At 41.9% G+C, this 20790-nt stretch overlaps 1 protein-coding gene across 7 annotated transcripts in view; it reads left to right on the top strand.

Moving 5' to 3' along the window:
* Nucleotides 1–20790, top strand: part of ptprma (protein tyrosine phosphatase receptor type Ma) — a 244746-nt gene that overhangs the window by 49391 nt on the left and 174565 nt on the right. For all 7 annotated transcript variants that reach the window (XM_070541591.1, XM_070541590.1, XM_054742532.2 and 4 more), the window contains exon 2: nt 7144–7266. In XM_070541591.1, the coding sequence (XP_070397692.1) occupies nt 7144–7266 (123 nt within the window). The remainder of the gene's footprint in view (nt 1–7143; nt 7267–20790) is intronic.

Raw genomic sequence — 20790 nt, 5'->3', positions numbered from 1 at the left:
CTTTATTTCCCCTCAAATCGATGTGGTGAACAGCAAGGCGTGATTGATAATGATATTGAGATTGATCGCCTAAATCCCTTCCCACAGTTCAAAGTCCCCACACAGAGTACATATACATGCAATTCAGTGCAGAGATAGAAGTTGGCAGGAGCTGCCAATAGATACGTGAAATAGGGCCAGACTGAAAAGGCCTATCGGTCCCTAAGGGGCTTAGCTGCAGGATTCTGAAGCTCTACACTGGCCGTGGTGGAGGGAGATAGTCGACATTGGTTTTAAATTACCCAAGATTGCCTTGTGGTTTCAGGCTGCTGGGTTGCCAGCAGACACGATGTTTGTTAAAACAACTGCAGACACCAAAGCAGATTGGGGCGAAGGGCAAACCTGTGATTTCCCTTCTCCGACAGAACAGGTTGGAATAATTGTAACTGCGGAATTGGCAGATAGGATAAGAAGGTCTTGAAGTAATGATATCTGACACTGGGATGGGAGAAGTGATGTAGCTATAGGGTCTGGTAGGGTACGCCAAGCCAGTGCAAACTACAGTCTATCATAGCAAAGTCACGTGGTTTTCCTGTGAAAAGTGGCATTTGAGTTTAAAAACAGAAGCAGAAGGACACGCCTGCAATGTTCTGTGTGAAAAGCAAAAAAGGGAACATTTGGGAGCTGCTGGGGGTCAGTGGGCTTATTTTTACACATTGCTCTGAATATTGGATGGAGAAGAAACATTTTTTTTTATTTTGTGCCTCTCAAGATAAAAACCACGAGGCACTTAATTAACTTGCTCTGGTTCTTAAAGACCATTATCCTGCATGTTTTAGTTGATCTCCTGCTCCTAAACACATGATTCAATGGCTGAATTCCCTCCACTTGTGTATCTTCACTGGTTCAGCGTCCACCAGAACCAGAAACCCGTTATGCCAGAGAAAACGAGATAGTGCTAAACACTAGTGGCCGTTTTCTAGGTCCAAATGTCTTTTGTTGTCTGTGACTTCAAACAGTGTTTTTCTCTTTGGAACTAGCTTGTTCTAAAGTTGAAGTGGTAGCAGCCGGCTGTTTCACCTTCTCTGATATTATTGAGCGGAGAAGCTCTCACACCATTATGTTCTGTTGCGTGTTGTGAGTGGAGGACCCGGAAAAATGTGGTGGTTCAGCAAGACCGACAACCGGATGGTCCAATAGGAGGAGTTTAAGTATCTCAGGGTTTTGTTCATGAGTGAGGGAAAGATGGATCGGGAGATCGATGGGTGGTGCTGCATTTGCAGTGATGCGGGAGTTGTACTGGTCTGTCGTGGTGAAGAGAGAGCTGAGCCGGAAGGTGAAACTCTCCAGGTCTCAGGTTGATTTGCGAAACCACAAGATTGCAGATACAAGCGGCCGATATTAGTTTTCTCTGCAGGGTGTCTGGGCTCTCCCTTGGAGATAGAGTGAGAAGCACGTCATCCGGGAGGGGCTCTACAACAAGAGGAGCCAGTTGAAGTGGCTCGGGCATAGGATGCCTCCCTGGTGAGGCTTCCCAGGCACGTCCAAATGGGAGGAGACCTAAAGGAAGACCCAGGACATGCTGGGGGGACTATGTCTCTCGGCTGGCCAGGAAATACCTTGGGATTCCCCCGGAGGAGCTGGTCCAGGTGGCTGGAGAGAGGGAAGTCTCTGCTTAGGCTGCAGCCTCTGTGATCTGACTCAGAGTAAGCAGAAGAGAATGGATGGATGAATACATTTTTCCCACTTTTATTGTTTTTTGACATTATGATGATGTTTGGAGTGACTTTCACCTAAAAGAGTGACATTAGATCTGTAATTGAACTCGCAGCATGAAAGCAAATATATACATCCAAGAGGGCAAATACCAGCCAAATCAGGATTTATTTAATGTTTATTTAATATTGATCACTTTACCTCCAAATATTGACAGTAAAGCTAGAATTGTAATAATTCTCAGCGTAAGCAATTGAAACAGTCGTAGAACTGATCAGAGCTTTAGACGTACAATATCCTTCATTCATCCATCAGCACCAAGTCTGCCTCCATGGTCACCCTCTCCTTTTATTGTTTGTTATTCCGAACAACGCTCACACAGCACACCGCTACAGTACAAAACTTCCACACACACACTCACTCACACACGCACTGCTTTTAAAGCTGAAAGTTTACTTTTGTTACAGGTGCAATAACAAAAGGCCTTTTAAGTCAGACTTGAAAATCTTTAGGAGAAATTGGCTCCAGCACCGAGGGGTTGAGATATTGATTCTGGCCTCTGGCTCGGTCGAGGAAAAGATGGCTAGATTTCCTTTGAAATGCGCTCCGCATGAGAATATAAAGACTATTGTGTGTTTTCACTCAGGAATAAATTGTTTTGTGACATATCTAGGGCCACCTTTTAAGCTTCAAGCAGCATGCTTCTGTTGAAAGGCGAGTGTTGACTGGGTGGAGCGCATTCCCCTGTTCTCCCAGACTGCCCACACCTCATAGAGGCATTTATTGAAAGTTAAATCTCCTTCTGAGAGTTGGCAGCTCCTCTTTGGAATATCTATTTCAGCAGCTGTTGAGTCTGATTATATGCGGGTTGTGCCACACACTGGCAGCGACACGCACCTCCCGCAGGGGGAAGAACTATTATGATGCTTGTGACTGATGCGTTCGTCTGCATGAATTTGTACAGTCAGAGATGCTTGTTTGTACTGCTGACACACCACATGTTGTCTGTGATGTGTTTTGTTTTTGATTTACTACACACCGGCAAAGTCGCACACACTTAAAATAAACTTCTTGTAACGCGCGGCATTTGCGGGAGCCTTGGGCTTTGATGTTCTTGGCGGAACAGTTGCATGGTAGGTCAATAGACAGATTCAGGCGTTATTGAAGAATTTTCCAACACAGAGGGATCAAAGTGGCTCCGACTGATTTATTGCTTGTTCACACCGTTAACCTGTCTTCCTAATAGCTGGTCTTCATCAATGAGTTTGAGGATTGGATTTATGCAGCGTGAATCACAAACCAAACTAAAAAACATGTGATTTTGTCTATTTTCACCACATGGATTGTCATTTGAAACAGAAAAAATCCTAAATAAATCGTTTTTCATGCATTTCTTTTTGAAACAAATCGATTACTGTTAACAGAGCAGGGTTCTTAGTGGTTTGTTTTAATTTGCTCACTGAGTCTCCTTCATTTTCCTGATCCATTATTGAAACATTTGTGACATTTTAAAAAAGAAATAACCTCTCAAAATTAAGCGTGAATCAGGCTCTGTTTGCATTGCATCTTGCATCTTTTTGAAGGTTTTTCCTGCACAATTCTCCCACCGACTTGGAATATGTTTTTCTTCCTGCCAGAGCCATTGATTTAAATATCAAACACTAATAAAAGCCACCTCTTTGGGTCTGTTTGAGCTTCACCACGCTGTTAGAGGGAGGCGGGCGGCACAGGGTACGGGATCTTGAAACCATCGAGGCAAAATATTGATGAAATGGAGCCAGTTCGTTGCGACTCTGCGGCCAAAGACTCGAGTTAATGTGCTTCAAGTTACACTTTGGCAGCACAAATAATGTTATTTATTTGGAGAGCAAGCAGTCTGAGCCACAAGTGAATGGTCTTTTTCAGCGTCACCTTCACAGTTTCCTCGTAAAGGTTGGCAGAACAGTTCGGGTAAATGTTTTTGGCTAACTTTCAGCTTTACATTTACTTAATGTTACACCCTTTACAGGCGGCACATTTCCCATACCGTGGGTATTATCACAAAACTTCCTTTCCAGGATGACGAACCAGCTCCCACTCTATTCTGTAGCGCCAATTAGCAGCTTTTTAAAAATGCTATTGAGTTTGGCATGGATGGTTTGGAAGTTGGAGTTGCTGCCTCACAGCCTCAAATGTGTTGAGATATTCAGCACCGGTCTGCATGTAAAAGTTGGATATGAAGATGAGTCTTTATTTATTCATGTTGTACTTTTCAAAATATGATAGAGAAAAAAGTTGTGGAAGCAAAAAAAAAAAAAAAAGCTGAGCATAACTTTGTGGTCTGAAATATGAAGCCACTGCAGGAACACAACTCTCTTGTCCAGATGGAGGGAAGTGTAACTGTATTGTGATGCTAAACTCAAATGCAGGAATGATCTAAAGGTGTGGAGGTTTTAATTAACAAGGGGTCGAGGTTATTTTGCAGCAAGGCTCATCAAACATCCAGTTTGTCTATCCTTGTGGTGGAAACGCCATTCTAGACGATGCATAAAGTTCAAATATCCATTTATTTAGCAAAATGAAACAATTCTGATTGCAAAGTTTGCACAGATGGACACTAACCTTAACCCTAACGCACATAAATAAAATAAAGTAAAATCTTTAAGGTATGGAACACTGAAAAAACATTTTAATGATTATTTCTGATTATAATCATTCTCTCTATGTTTTCATACAGGCTGAACATGAAAATAGTCTCCTACACCGTTCTCCTACATTAGCCTTTGATAGAAAATAGATGGTGGAACTCTAGGATTAGAAAACTCTGACAGATCTACATCACACTGTCTCTTAACATTCATGGACTCACCCATCTTGGCTCACAATGAGGGAGGCTGTTGTTGGTTTAGCGTCCAGGAAACAGCAGAGGATGTCTCGATTAGTAGAAGCTAACAGTTAGCATTATCAACTCCACCACATGCAGAACTCCTCCAGGCTTGAGTTATTTATGGAGATAAAACATCAGTGTTGCAGAGCAAAAGGAGCCAGTGGTAGGGTCGCATCGCTTTTAACCAATCAGAAGAGAGATGTCCAAATATCAGGAAATAAGACTTAATGCTGTTTTAGGTTCTTCTCCGATCTGGCTTTCTACTAGTTCCTGGTTCAGGTGCATCTCATTTCCTTTTATTATTTGCCCATCAGGTTAATGGAGTAGTTTATGTAGAATGCAAGGCTAACACCAACAAACACTAAACCAGAGGAGTATTGTTGATCGTTAAAACACTGTAATTAAAACAAGTCTCAAGGTTCCATGTTAAACCAAGTTAGCATGGTATCACAACTCGGTATTAAGATGTTTATAGTGCCATAAAGGGCCTAAAATAAAGATGTAACAATTAGGAAACACTTTTCATTATTTATTGAAATTCAGTAAAAACTTTGGAAAACTGGTTTTAAGCTGGTGGTGCAGTTGCTAAAACTGTCACCTCGCAACAAGGAGGTCGCCAGTTTGAATCCCGCCAGCAAAGCCTTTCTGCATGGAGTCAGCATGCATGTGTAGGTTTTCTCCAGGTGCTCCAGCTTCCTCCCATGGACCAAAAACATGCATGTCAGGTTAACTTGGGACTCTAAAGTTTCCCTAGTAAGTGTCTGGCTGGTTGTTTGTCTCTGTTACCTGAAAAAGTCACTAGAATTTTAAAAATCAACTTTCTAAAACAGAACAGAACTAATGTCATTATCTGTTTAATGTTATTGTGTAATTATACAATGTAACATTAAGTAAGTAATAAAATTGGCTCTCACCACCTGTAGATCCTCCACCAGAGGGCCGTAGTAGTGTGTAGGACAGGTTGTGGCAGGTTTTTGATGAAGACACTAATCGTAAGTCTTTGTTATCGTAACTCTTTAAGGCCATAAGTGGTTTAATGCACATTTTCAACAATGGCGTGGAAGAGGTTAATGTGTCCCTTCATTTTGAGCTTTGATTTTCAGCCTTTTATCACGATATGACACCAATACTCATCATGCTAATGTCCCGGATGCGTGCCAGCTCCACACTAATCCCTTCCCAACTATCACATCTTAATTATCAAACTGTAACCTCATCGGTGCTTAGCTGTGATGTTAAGTGTCGCCGTTTCCTGTTGCAAAACTATCAGAAAGTTGTCCACATGGATGTTACTGATCAGTCATCAGTAGAACTATTAAACCTTTCTCACAGACATTGTTCATCTGGCTTCGTTGCAGCCTGGATACGGCCCACTCGTCGGATTTTAACAATAGCTTTCTGGACAAGCTCTCAGCGATGTCACTTTTTTGTTACCTGCGATGCTTTACACACTTTTCTTTGTCCACCCCCTCAGAAAGATGGTGAAAGCAACAAATACATCATCATCAGTTGCCCCGTGGAGCTGGGTATTAATTATCCTGTGTTCTGCGCTCATTTGCACATGTACTGTAAATGTCACCGGAGAGATAAATAGGAAGACAAAAACACCAGCTTGTAGCCTTTATGCAGCAGAATGTCAGAGGGAGCTTGTAAGAGATGAGATATTGGTTTTGGCCAGGCGTCGACTCTGAGTCAAAGGACATTCCCAGAAGCAATCAAATCTGTATGTCGTCTCTGTTTTGAAGCTGACTAACTGCCTGCCAGCAAATGTTTTCGTGTCCTGGATTTGGATTCGTTTTTGGCAAGAAACGTAATAATGCAGCACTCATCTGTTATTAACAAATATAATTACAAATCTGAAGCAAGGCTGTGTTTTGTCCAAGTCACCTGCCTCGTCTGGAAACGACCTCCCGCCATCTCAAAGCCATCTTTATATTTCATGTTTTTGTATTCGGGACGAACGCCTTCCAGCCACATGCTGCTCTGACATTCCTCTTTTGTAGATTTATGAGTGGATTGAAAAGCACTTTGGGGCAAGGAGGGGAAAAAATCAACTTCCACATTCTTTGTGTGGCCTTTAAGGTGCGAGAAATAAAGGGGTATTTGTATTAATCGATCACACGCCAAGCTTGGTTGAAGTCTGGCTCTAATGGCTGCTTGCTGTCATTTTGCAAGCAGCTTGTAAAAAGGATTAGAGTGGCTCCATGGAGTAGGAGTGCATGAACAGCAAACTTCTGTGGCCGGCAAGGCAAAATAAATCAATTCATGCTCGTTGGTGGTGCAGTTTGGGAACATAATGTCTAACGATGATGGAGTTTGGACACTTCATACTTGTCATTGTAAAATTGGACTGCCTTGCCGCTAATGATGGTAATGTATGTTGTGCCTCGCCTGCTACAGTAATCCTTCATTCTGTCTCACTTAAATGCATCTCATTGTCTTGCATATTGCATCATGAATACTGCCAGGAAGGAAAAAAAAGGGAGAAGAATTTAATTTATATATGCATTCATTTGAGCAGCGAGTTAATGGTAAAAATGGAAATAATTTTCTCTTTTTTTTTCATTCTTTATTTGTCACAGGCGACTGTAGCTTTGAGAAACCGCTGGCAGCGTGTGGGTACAGCCAAGGCCGAGATGATGACCTTGACTGGGAGCAGGTCACCACCAGAGAGAAGACGTCATCAGAGCCATGGATGCCCTCAGGTAAAGAGGGTGACTCTAGCTGAGTTATGAAAGGCAGGATTCTCTGGTGACGATGAAAAATCAACACAATAAAGGAAATCTCTTTAAAATGTTTGAATCAGTGACAGAATAACATTTTGTAACTCTGACCACGAGCCTCCCATCGACATATAAATATTGGACAATGGGTTTCCAAAGGCTCCAATAATAAGTTTTTGTACTAAAATGGGAGGTGGCCACCACCGCCATTTTGACCGTATCACAGGTTCCGTCAAGCCCAGACAATTCCACAAAATGGAAGAGAGGTGGAGCTGAGGGTGGGGCTGTAAGGCTGGGATCAACTGACGACACCCGGTCGAACTAGCTACAAGCTAACCTGAAGCTAACCTAAAGCTAACACGGAGGTGGGAGCTAAGCTAACGGAAGTAGTAACCTAGCTACAACCGGAGTTAACTGTGCACAACACCAGAGCTTCTGAGTCAGAGATGAGCCAGGCTGACCGCTGGGTAAAACCGGGTGGACCACAGAGGTCTCCGAGAGCTCCACAAGCAGGCAGCCGCACAGCAGACAAGCGCCGCTGCGATCAGAGATGCGCAGAGCTGCCGCTGGGGAGAACCGGGTGGAAAGGTTTCCATCCCAGAGCTCCACAAGCCGGCAGCCCGCGCAGCAGACAGAAGCCGCGATCAGACAGAGATGCGTCGAGCTGCGGGGAGGGGAGAAGAGCTCCACAAGCCGATTGTCAGAACCCAGCTCCACCAACATGTTATATTTCAACCCATTTTCTAAAGTGCAGCATTATGTTAAATGCACTGGGTTTTACCCTATTACATTTAAATTTCATGGTTAAACAGTACATGTTAAAATCTAAGCTCAGCTCGGCAGTGACCTAAAATACATAAATATAATTTTACTTACCGAAAAAAATGAAGTGGAGACTCCTTGGATGCTCTATTAGTGCAATTAATGCCACAGCAAGTCATTTTGTCCAACAATTGCACAAATAATATCCAAAAAAGAACGCACAAACACTACAACTAATGGTCTAAGTTGAGAGACTGAAACTGACCGAACAGTTTCCAGGCGAGGCCGAGGCTCAGGCTGAGGCCTTTCCCCGGAGCTAGCTCTGCGGTCACGTGGGTCTGATGCTCATTAATTATACAGAATTTTAGGCTTTTAATACACTTAAACAGAAGAATGAGAAAAAAATTCACCCCCCTCAGAGTTGTCATGAGTGTAAACTAGATAATTTAAACCAAAAACATGTTTTGGAACTAGGCTGTAAACATGTTTATTTCTGCTGTGAAATTGGTATTTTTAACATGGGAGTCAATGAGGATTTGCTCGCTTCTGACACCAGCCCCCAGCGGATGAGGGTGGAACTGCAATTTATTTCACTTTCGCGTTTGCCTCAATTTTTCACCCGCATTGTGGGGGCTTGGAGCATCCTTAGCTCCCTAAAGAAAAGTGCATAGATTGTCTTTACTTTTGTCATCACAACAAAATGTAGCAACAACAAACAAAGAAAATAAATTTCATTTAAATTAGATCTGAACCACTTTTGTCATAATACAGCTTGAAGGAAATGCATGACAATTTAATCCCACTTAAATTAATTTAAAACCAGCTACGAACTGGTTAAAGGAATTTTATTTAAGTACCTTCAAGTTTGTAACAGATCCACAAAGAAACCACGACTAAATGGGTCTCACACAGCCTCATTCAGACTCTGCAAAAACACCTTGTAAAGGGTTTGATTCATACAGTACTTTTTATTATGTATTTGCTCTTTATATAAACTGTTTTACAGTGGGGCAAAAAAGTATTTAGTCAGCCACCGATTGTGCAAGTTCTCCCACTTAAAATGATGACAGAGGTCAGTAATTTTCATCATAGGTACACTTTAACTGTGAGAGACAGAATGTGAAAAAAATCCATGAATTCACATGGCAGGATTTTTAAAGAATTTATTTGTAAATCAGGGTGGAAAATAAGTCTTTGGTCAATAACAAAAATTCAACTCAATACTTTGTAACATAACCTTTGTTGGCAATAACAGAGGTCAAACGATTACTATAGGTCTTTACCAGGTTTGCACACACAGTAGCTGGTATTTTGGCCCATTCCTCCATGCAGATCTTCTCGAGAGCAGTGATGTTTTGGGGCTGTCGCCGAGGAACACGGACTTTCAACTCCCTCCACAGATTTTCTATGGGGTTGAGGTCTGGAGACTGGCTAGGCCACTCCAGGACTTTCAAATGCTTCTTATGGAGCCACTCCTTTGTTGCCCGGGCGGTGTGTTTGGGATCATTGTTGTGTTGGAAGACCCAGCCACGTTTCATCTTCAAAGCTCTCACTGATGGAAAGAGGTTTTGGCTCAGAATCTCACGACACATGGCCCCATTCATTCTGTCCTTAACACTTTTTCCAAAGTCAAGTTTTGACCTCTGCTCTTTTTACCATCCAAAAACAATATTACACTATATTAAATTGACACTGGTTGAGCTCTAGGACCAAGCAGAAAACAACCGTTTGTGTTGAAGCCTGTTTCCCATTAGAGCACACTGTAAAGATACCACCCATGCCCCCCCCCCCCCCCCACACACACACACTTCTAGAGATAAAATTACGTCCATGTTTGAAGGAGTCACTGCCTTGCTGAAGGACACTTAAAGAGCAAGTCATCCCAAATCAACCTTTTTTTGCTGATAAACTATAAATGAGAGTCTAATCGTGCTGTAGACACGCGTAGTCAATAATTTGGCACTTAAGTGCATCTTAGTTAAAATTTATATATTCTGCATGAAACTCAGTGTTGTGCCGTCTTCAGGTAAAAACGCTACACTGCATCTTGCTATTGGTTAAGAGGTGCACTATGACGTTAGCTGGTACATTATGATGTCACAATGTCATTGTGAGTCTCTGTGTGTGTATTTGTTAACAGCTCTGCCCTCTTGGCCTGCCATGCAACAGCATTTGTTGCACTTTTCAAACAGGAAGTGGGAGTGGAGTAGACTCTAGTAGGGGGTGACTTGCTCTTTAAGCATTTGGCAGCATGGAGATCAAATCCTCTTTAAGATCTTGCAGCCACTCAACCCTTGAGCTAATGTTGCTCCCAAATACTTCACCTGGCATTGTGTATAAATATAGTTGAGTATCATCTGCAAAAGAGTGAATTCTGATTTAAACTCCTCATGCAGGTGACTACAGCACAACTTGCAGACACTATTCTCTGGCTGTTAGTGTTGAATCAAATGATTTTCTTCATATTTGACTTGTTCAACTGCTTGTTAAAGGAGACAGATTGTGACTTTTTAATACACTAATTGTAAATAGGTCTATAGGTGTTTACAAAATGTGTTTAAGATTTTTTTCATGAAGGTCCTCTCATCTAAAGTGATTTCAGCAGTTTTATACCATTTTCAGTACCTTCCAGAATGAACCAATGCAGGGCTTTCACTTTAAGAAAACAAGCTGCTGCTGGTCACATCCACCCATCCCTCACACAAGCTGCTGTAGGCTGAGAAGCTCTGTTATCGGGGAGTAGTATAGAAGTAGTGTTGCTAGTTTAGCAACTTTGTTGCTATTTTGAATGAATTTTCAGTGCCTATTTTGGAAATTTAGCAATAATTCTGAGGACCTTAGCTACTTCCTGCAGAACTTTGTTGACATGCCCTGCAGATGAGCGAAAGACGCAGCTTACTCTACATTTGGACCGTCCAGATGCCTGGATAGGGAATGATCTGTGCATGCGGATGCAGCATGGCCACTATACACCAACTGACCAATCATAAATGTGTAGATATGGCTGGATTTCTGTGTGCAGCATTTATATAATTTAATTATTCTTTTATTGTCGGTAAGAAGGAAATTACCCTGGAATACTGCTGTAAAGTGTTGGTTCTTTCCAATCACCACTTGCAGATGTAATCTTTTTGATGAGAAATTCTTTTTCATCCATATTTACAATCTTTCGTTACTTAATTTATTTATTTATTTTTAGCTGAGCAGCCCCCATCATACCACAGAAACAGTTGCCTTAATTTGCATATCAGTGAAGAAAACAGTATGTAGGAATGTTGCAACCCGTTGTCTGACAAACAGTAGCTGGTTGTAAATACAGGCGAGATTAAAGCATCTGTTGAAGGTCAAACTGAGAACCATGTACAGTATAGAGGGGGAAATGCAATTTGAGAGACTTAGATTTGAAAATAGCTGCATTAGGAAAAAAAATCCTCCCCTAAAGCTTATTTCTAGGATCTTTGGTGAATTGTTAGGGGGCATGCTTGAAAGGATGTTTTGGGTTTCGTGACTATAGATGGCATCCTTAGCAGCAGCTGTTTGTATGAATGCAGTTTATGTTCAACACAACTGCTGAGCTAATGGCTAGACCAGAGGGTATCACTGCTGTCTTAGGCAGTTTTGCTAGCTTTTAGCAACCACTATTGTCCGAAGCGAGATCAAAACTTATCTCCTCGCTGTGCTTTCGTTGTTTTAACACCTTAATCTAACAACTGAAACGTTCCAAAGTGTCTAGAGGAGCGGTTTGTCACTAAATTAAACAAATCAGCTGTGTTCATGATCTAAAACATGCAGGAAATGTGCTGAAGTCAGACAGCAGTGCCAGATAGGTCACCAAATTTTTTTTTTCTAAGTCCCACCAGAGCATAGTGGAATATACTGGCCACAGGGGACGGGTGTAAAGGGTCATTTTAGCACAGACTGGCTCAAGAAACTGATTTTAAAATATGAAAAAGTTGCTAAGTTATCCCTTTAAAACAACTCCAGTTTCTCAAGTCATTACAAGTGCTGTTTTATAAATGTCTAAGTTTTTTATTGGGCATAAATATTGATAAGTCTTGACTTTTGGATACAACAAAAGCACAATAGATGCAGACTTAATACAATGACTGGTTTATTTAATAGAACACCAACAGAAACTTAATATCCTCAGTAAAATAAAAAATTTTCATTGCACAACAAACTTACAGTATTTTTCTTTGCAGAGAACCACATCTGCTCCCAGCGTTTGTCTCAAATGTTGAATAATAATAATAAAACCTCTCTAATTGAATTAGAAGACTTAAAAACTGATTAAAAATTAGCCACAGAAAGGTCATAGGGGAACCGAGACATTTGGCATCTATGCCGTTTGATTCACAAAAATATTACGTTTGTCACTAAGAGTACAACTGAGAAAACAACATAAATATGAAAATAGTTAAGAGAAATGTGAAAAGAGAGACTACAACCCCAGAGAGGCCGTCTCAGTCTGCTGATTCAGTTCTTCATGTCAGACGTTCTTCTGATCAGGCCATAAGTCCGATTGTAATCTGAGTATATAGTCTGCTATTAAGAGCTTTAGCATTAGATGCTAATGAGTATTGATTAAAGCTTACAAATGATGGTAATTCAGTACTATTTAATCTTGCAAGCATATTAAAGGCAAAACTATTATATAGTTATCCTCTCTGTCTTTAACTGACCTCCGTGGATGCGGAGTCGGTCCGCCGTGCATCAGACGAACGGACGTCACAGATCCACTTCGACTGAAGAGGTCTATCTGTCAGTCACATTGAAACTCATTAAAATGCTTTCCCTGCCTTTTTGAGTCTGTTGCACGCAGTTTGTCTCCTTAATGTTGCATTGATCGCTTTTCATTTGATTTGAAATGCAAAGATACCGCCGCCGCCGAGCAGGCAGCACCTTAGGAATCAGACTAATGGAATGATGTTTCAGGGTTTTTTTTCCATGTTAGAACAAAGGTAGCTTTGCAAACTAATGGATATTGTTTTCCCTCTCCTATCTGACACCTAATCTAACAAAGGCTGCATCACAGATAGATTGCATTGGACCCCCTCCACCCCTTCAAGTGACGGAGAGGGAATTAATTAGGAGGCCCTCACTCATTAAAAGCAGCCAGTGCACCAGACCTGTTTGTGTGTGTGTTCCTACATCAGGATGATGTGTGTTAAACCGCCCTGCAGAAATGACTTTCCACAGAGGAGGAAGTGTCCCTCTTTTTCCACCACGATTGATTAATGCCGTGACACACGGAGGCTAGGCAAAGGTTACTATAAAATCCGGAAAAGCCTTGACCTACAAATTAACACTGCTCACGCGGTCTAAATTTAACAGATCTAATTAAAATCCCATGTCTGGTTAAGAGGGGTCCCTGATTGTGCCTTCCTGTCTGAGTACACTTCATAGGCGTGTTTTGTACGTGTGCATCTTGAATTGTGCATAATTAGCAGGTTGCAGCTCTTTCTCCATTTCAATGTGCGAGCTCTCAACTCGCTGCGCGAGACTATAATCTCTCTTTGACCGCACTGAAAGGGATGTGAAATGTGGTGTACTTGACAGGTAAAATTGTTTTACTGATACTAGAGCAGGGGCTGATGGGTAAAAATGCATTTAGGTGAAAGCCACACTGCTGGAAAAGCTATCTCACCTCTGATTGCTGCCTTACTCTCAACTCACACTTATGAATCTTCACAAAATGACCTTATCATGCTTGCACAAAAGATTGTTATCCTACCTGGTGTGGCAGGATGGAAATGAAATTGATGTGGCAGCGCTCGGAACGGAGAACAGAAGACATTACTGCCTGAAGCACCTTCAAAACTGGTTCTAGACAGTATCTGTCTAAATAGAGGTGATTTAAATGACGCTCCTTGTTCTGCCCGAGTTCCCCAAGCAAATAAAATCCTTCCAGAGATCTAAACGTCCGCCTCTCATATAAACTCAAGCTTCAAGCTCCCTTTAGAAGCTTTAGAATGATTGTGCACTTGGTCTGAAGTTCAAGTTTATTTCCTCCCTCCAGTGCCAAAGTAGGAAGTGGAGTGCTTTAAGGCAGAACGTTGGGGGTGGTGTAATCTGTTTGACTGTTTCTGCTGTCAGAGATCTGCAATTTATGTCCAGCTTTTATGAAACACGGACCTTTCCCTTAAACTGCCAAACCATCTGTGGTGCCTTAATATTTATGTTTGATTTAAACATGCATTAACTATAGTTCTTTGCCATAAACCCAGTGTTTTTTTTACCTGATATCAAAGCAAAGCAGCTTTATTTGTACAGCACATTTCACACACAGAGGCAAATCAATGTGCTTTCTACAGTGAGAATAGCACGGACATTAAGATTACGTGGCAGCACAAATGAAATACATATATAAATTTCACATTTATGAGTCAGAAAAAAACAGCTACAGTGCAGAAGGTGCTGCATAAGAAACACTCATTCAAAGGCTGATGAACACATGAAGGTTTTCAATTTGGATGTAAATATTACTAGAGTTGGAGCACATTTGAGGTCATAAGGAAGCTGATTCCATCTGTGAGCAGCATAGTAGCTAAAAGCAGCTTCACCCTGTTTGGTTCTGACCCGAGGTTCTACCAGCTGACTGCTTTCTAAGGATCCTAGAGCCCTACTGGACGTACAGGAAGGAGATCCAACATGTATTCTGGCCCCATGCCACTGAGTGGTTTATAAACTAGAAGCAGCATTTTTTTAAATCAATTCTGTAGCTTACTGGTAACCATTGTAGAGACTTAAGAACAGGCTTTGCTCGGTTCTCTTGGTTCTTGTTAAGACTCTAGCAGCAGCATTCTGAGGCCTAGTCCACACGTAGCCGTTTAAAAAAAAACGTATATCTGCCCCTCCAAAAACTTGCATCCACACCACCTCGTTTTAAAAAGAAACTCTGTCCACACGTACCCGGATAAATACGTTGTTAAGGACATGCCAGACCTGTAGGCGGCAGTACTTCCCCCGTTCTTAACCTCGTCCTTCGTCTGTGGTCTTCCGCAAGGAGCAGTTGCTTGCAAAAACAAACAAGCAAAAAGCGCTTGGACAATTGATAAAGCGAGCGCAGCTCTGAGGGCATCCATGCTGTCGGCTAGTGTAAACACAGGTCGCACACGTGATGTCAGTATTTTTTTGTCGCGGAAAGTGACGTTGCGGACCTTAAAACTCCGGTTTTGTCTGTCCACACGCAGACACTCAAAACGGAGAAAACGCAGATCTTCACTTTGGCCGGAGTTTTTAAAAAGATCCGTTTTCGTGTGAAAAAACTCTGTTTTCGTGTGGATGACGGGCCAAAACGTAGACAAATATCTACGTTTTGGCAGATCCCCGGCTACGTGTGGACAGGGCCTGAATAAGCTGCAGTTGCTTCACAGCTTTTTTGGGAAGACCAGACAAGAGATCATTGCAGTAGTCCAGCCTGCTGGAGGTGAATGCTAGGAGTTTCTCCAGGTCCTGTCTGGACATGAGACCTCTGAGTCTTGCTGACTGATGAAGATGATAAAACGCTGATCAGTTACAGCCTTAATGGGACCAGTGAAGCTCAGGTCTGAATCAATTATCACACCAAGATTTCTAACCTGGGTCTTTGTTTTTGTTCCTCTGTGTTTTGCTTTTTCCATCGGTCATCAAATAAAAAAAAATGGATTTGTAGAATTTTGCTTCTTTTTTATTGCATGTCATAAAAAGTTAAAGACAGTTTCTCTTGAGCACTTGATGTTTTCTTTTTTTTTTTCATCAGAAGTCAACAACGTCCAAGTTAACAAACCGATGTATTGTCCGAAACGTGCACTCAAAAATCCGCATGACTGTGTGGCGAGTTTACAGAATTCAGTCATGCAAGATGTTAAACACCCAAGTGTGTCACTTAAGTCTTACACCTAAATGTAAATAAATCAGGAGTCAAATGAAACGCATGAAGGAAAACAAGTCTCCTGGTCACATGAAGTAGACACAGACACCGCCTGAAACTCTCGGCTGTTTGTGACAACGTGCTTACTGCCTAATTGCTACGTCTGGATGCAGAATTGCCTTGTTTTTGTCTCCCTATGCGCTGCTGATTGCATGCTTTGGCTCCCATTTAGGGTGGTTCAGCCCAGCTCTGAGGCTCTGCATGTCTGCTCGGGCACTTCCCAGTGCGCTTCTCTCCCGGGCCAATTCAACAAAAGCTAGGCAAAAGTGTCACTGTCTGTTATAAACAACAATCCATATCCTGGCCCTGACTAATCTCTGGAGAGTTGTGATAAAAGCTTCTTTTTGATCCTTTTAAATGCACCCCCTCTCCTCCCCCCATGTGGTGGAGTGCACTTGATCGGTAAGTTAGAATGGTTTTGAGGTTAGTGTGCTCCAGATGCTAATAAGAAGGAGGCTGTTTTTAGTGAGCCACAGCTGCAGCAGAAGCAGCTTCTTCTCTGATGGGGTCGTGGACGTTGCCAGCAGTTCGCTGCTGCTCCCTGCCACTCCCCTGGGACTCATTCTGGGGAATAATGGCAAGAAGAGGAGAAAGAAGGTCCTCTAACTGAGATTAATTAGTGTTTTTTTGTATTCTGCAAGGCACAATAGCAAATGCAGCTCCATCTAAATGACCTATTGTGTTGTTCTTAATGTTTGCTATAAATATGTTGCTGGAGAGAAAAAGGATGTGCTGCACCGGGTCTTTGTTTAGATAGCATGTCCTTGGCCGATGGCGACGCCTCCACAGTAACTGAACGAGGTTCTTCACTGGGTGATCTTCCATCCAGGTTCTTCCTTAACTATGTCTTCATCATGCACATGCAGACTGTTGCATGTGAAAAAGATTTTATCTCGTGAAGAAGACTTAATTTGACCCTTTCAGTCGAAACGTAATGAACTGACGAATCCTCCCGGCTGTCGCCTGCACATCAACTGTTGTTTATGGTGATGGATGTGCTGTTGAACTGAGCGACAAGAGGAATGGCTGCTTAAAACCTGAGAGGAGAAGACAATCGCAGACTGAAGGACATCAGAAATTCAATCAGAATTTAAATCATGTCAGCAAAACGCGGGGCTTGCTGTTTAGGAGGGAGGGGCTAATTGTTTTTCAGGTGTGTGTAGAAATTACACCGCGTGACTTTTGTCGGGTCGATGGGTTAAGGATAAAGCCATTAAATGATTAGTGCACAAAACAGAACAGCAAATTACAACATCTAACCTTTATTTGTTTCTTTATTTTTTTCAACGCACCGTGTTTGTGGGGTTAAGATTCTCCCTTGGCCCAAGCAAACAGGTTACCCATTATAGTAAACAAGATTAGGATGTGCTGCAGCAGTGGAGAACAGAGTATTAGCATATATTATCTATTCTTTATCATAAATGTGCGTGGTATGAACAATTAGGGCTAATGATAGGTGACTCATGTGAAGAAGCTGATTTTTAATGGCGTCACGCAGGTAAATGGTCTATTTTCTGACCCATTTATTACAGCAGAGCGCCGATAGAGCGTGCTGCATATTAAGATGACATATTAAGCCATTTGGGTATGCTGTTGATTGACGTGCAATAACAAAAGATGCTGCCAGGGAACATAATAAGGGTCCGTTGTTCCACCTGACTAAAGTGACGGGGCTTAAACGTGTTGGTGCATGATGGATGGTTGCGGGTGAATCTGTTTGACTCCGTGAAAAGCAACCTGCCAGGCCCCTTCACAATGGAGACTCCAAACTTATTCAGTGTTATTTCTACCCGACTCCTTTCATGTTGCAGAGGACACGGGGAAAGTTCTGGAAAATGGAGCGGAGGCCGTGGCCGCTCACGTTAACTGCCTAACCCCTCACAGCGAGAGCGTTTTTGATTGGTAGCAGACAGTGAGAATAGCCCTGTCTTCATTGACATTTCCAAAGCGGCCGGTACGCTTTTCCGCGGCGGTGACCTCTGTGAATTTTATTAGCAAATGAGACCTGGAGGGTTTGGGTTTAAAGAGCGCCCCTTCATCCTGATTTTCCCCACATAATGATTTTCCACAGAGTTCAGGACCTGAATGGGGGAGAAATAATGAGTGCTAGTCATTATTGCAAATTATATCCTCAGCTCAGACCATCACTCAACTCATAATTGATCTAAATACCTTCAACCTATAGACTTTGATGATGAGGATTAGACAGTAGTTGAATCATTTTAGACTGTATTCCCATTAATAGGACTTTTCTTTCTTTTTTTAGTGAAGAGCCTGTAATTAAGAGAGACATTAATTATTCACATATAAACCGACTGAACAACAGATTTTCTCACGTTTGTGCAAACCTGTTCCTTCAATTGCAAATTCATCAAGGACACTGCAACCTGTTTTAAATAAATCATCTTCGGCACAAAGGCATACCGCTGCAGCTGGAGGCTCAAGTAGGAAAGGATTTTTGTTTTCTTTCATGTTTCTGTTCTGATTTCACCACTTTGCCACAACAATGAGCTCAGGAGCTCTTTATTAAGAGAAAATGCTCATATCTGGCTATATGATCTATTTGCCTGATGTATTTTCCTTACCATAATACCATTCTGCTGTGGGATTTATTTGATTCCTTAAATGCATTTTTTTGTAAAGTTGAGCACTTTTAAAGGTGTTGGCCATACATTTGCAGTGGTCTCTGGTAGGAAGGAATGCCTTGCAAGTTGTACTTGTGGGCGTCTCTGGCTGTGGGGGACAGGGAGGCCGGGAGGGACAGGGCCCCCTCACCCCCGCCATGACTGTTGACCAGGGCGGACTGTTCTCAGTGCGCCCTGACCGCATCATGCCGCCTGGGCAGGGACTAGCTCATGTACAAGGGATGCAAGGGGTTAGCAGCAAAGTCTCCAAAATCAGCACGGAGGAGTTTTGAATGGAGTGGCAGATAACGGCAGGATTTGGAGTCTAATTTCCTGATATTTGGACATTTTGCCTCTTTGCTCTGCGACATGGATGCTTCATCTCCACAACCAACACAAGTCGGGAGGAGCTTCTGCCGTGTGGTGGAGTTTACTAATGCTAATGATTAGCTTCTGCTAGCTGAGACGTTCTCTGCTTTTTCCTTGTCGCTAAAACAATAATGGCCTTCCCCGTTGCGAGCCAAGATGGGCGAGTACAAAAAACAGCTTGATGTAGATCCGTCAGCCTTTTTCAAATCTGTCTTTTTCCTTTCAGAAGCTAATGAAGGAGACTATGTTCATGTTCAGCCTGTATGAAAAATCCAGAGTGACTGATTATGATAAAAAATATATAATGAAAAATATTAATTCAGAGTTCCATGCCCTTAAAGATAAAAACGACTTGTTTTGTAGTTACCGATAAAACGCCTCATTAGGATTTACCTCAGGTCTTTGTTCTCCATCTACTCCTTCACCCGCCCTGAACCACCTCCTGCCACAGAGATGTGCTGCTCTGAGAGTTCACAGCAGGAAATGAGGAAACCGGGACGTCGTCTCACCAGAATAGTTGAAATTCTCAAAAGCTCTTACTAATATCAGTTCTTAAAATATTTAAAACATTTTGCTAGAAATTAGCTGTTTTCATTAGCTTCTATTCTTACCAGAAGGAACTTTTTCCATCCATAAGGACAGACAGACGCCATGGCTGACTCATAACTGGTCTGCCAGCTGACTGAGCTGTCAGGGCAAAGGATTAACCTGATGGAAGCCTTTCCTTGGAATACATCCACTGTTGTCTCCCCGCGGCTCATGATACCATTAAACCACCGAGTCTGTTCTTGGTTTGCTTAACGTCTAGACCAACACAAGCATTTGTGGTTTACGATTTTATTTTAGCAGAATGCATTTGTGAGATTGCATGCAACCTCACGTTTCACTTCCAGAGCTGCGTCCTTGGCTTTATGGTTTGCCTCTTAGAGATAATATTCCATAAATACTTTTAGGAGCAGTTATTTGGAAAGTACGTCACGTGGTTAATTACACCAAAACTAACTATGAATATGCTGGACATTTTGAGCTGGACCTAAAATTAGAAGTTTGTTTTCATTATCAGACAAAGATGAATACCAAATGTACAAATAATTATTTTCTAAAGTCAAAGGTCAAAGGTCATCCTTCAGGATTTGGTGCAAGTGTTCCAGAACCTAAAGCAGCAGAGCAATGTAGCAATTAATACTTATTAATTATGACCAATAAGATGTGATATTCCATACAAATATGAAATATCAATCTGATTGATCTTTGAATGTTTAATCAGAGGATTCTATAGGGTTCTTCGCTTGTTCAGGGACCATAAACACACTTCGTATTATTTCAGACAGAGTCAGTAGGGGATACCGGGGATGGTTGTAACACGGGTCTGTTGTAACACTTCCAATATCTCCAATCAGGAACCATTTACAAACCAGTTGATTCACTCTGCACATGCTCAATGCGGTTTTTATGCCTCATGGGGAAAAAGAGTGACCTGCAGCACACACAACAAAATTTAGGAGCAGAAATGACATGTTGATGCCAAAAAGTAACTGTTTAAAACCTTTTAGTTTTTGTTTTAGCACTGCCTGCTTTGTAGTTAAATCCATTAAACTACAAAGTCATGTTTATTGTGTGTTTATGGAGATATATTCTATGCTAGTTGTTAGTGCTAATGCTTTATCTGTTAGCTGTAATGTAAGCTAGTTGATCACTACAGAGTTCTGGGTTAGTTGTAACAACAGGAGTCGGGGTAAGTTGTAACATTTTCTTGGTTGTTACAATTGACCCAAACTTAAAAATTTCTTTTATTTTCATGTTTTATTTGAATTTCAGCATGCCCGGAAATTGGAAAAG

The sequence above is a fragment of the Nothobranchius furzeri genome, chromosome 11 (genome assembly GCF_043380555.1).
Source record: "Nothobranchius furzeri strain GRZ-AD chromosome 11, NfurGRZ-RIMD1, whole genome shotgun sequence".
Taxonomy (NCBI): Eukaryota; Metazoa; Chordata; class Actinopteri; order Cyprinodontiformes; family Nothobranchiidae; genus Nothobranchius; species Nothobranchius furzeri.
This window is presented reverse-complemented; position numbering and strand designations above follow the sequence as displayed.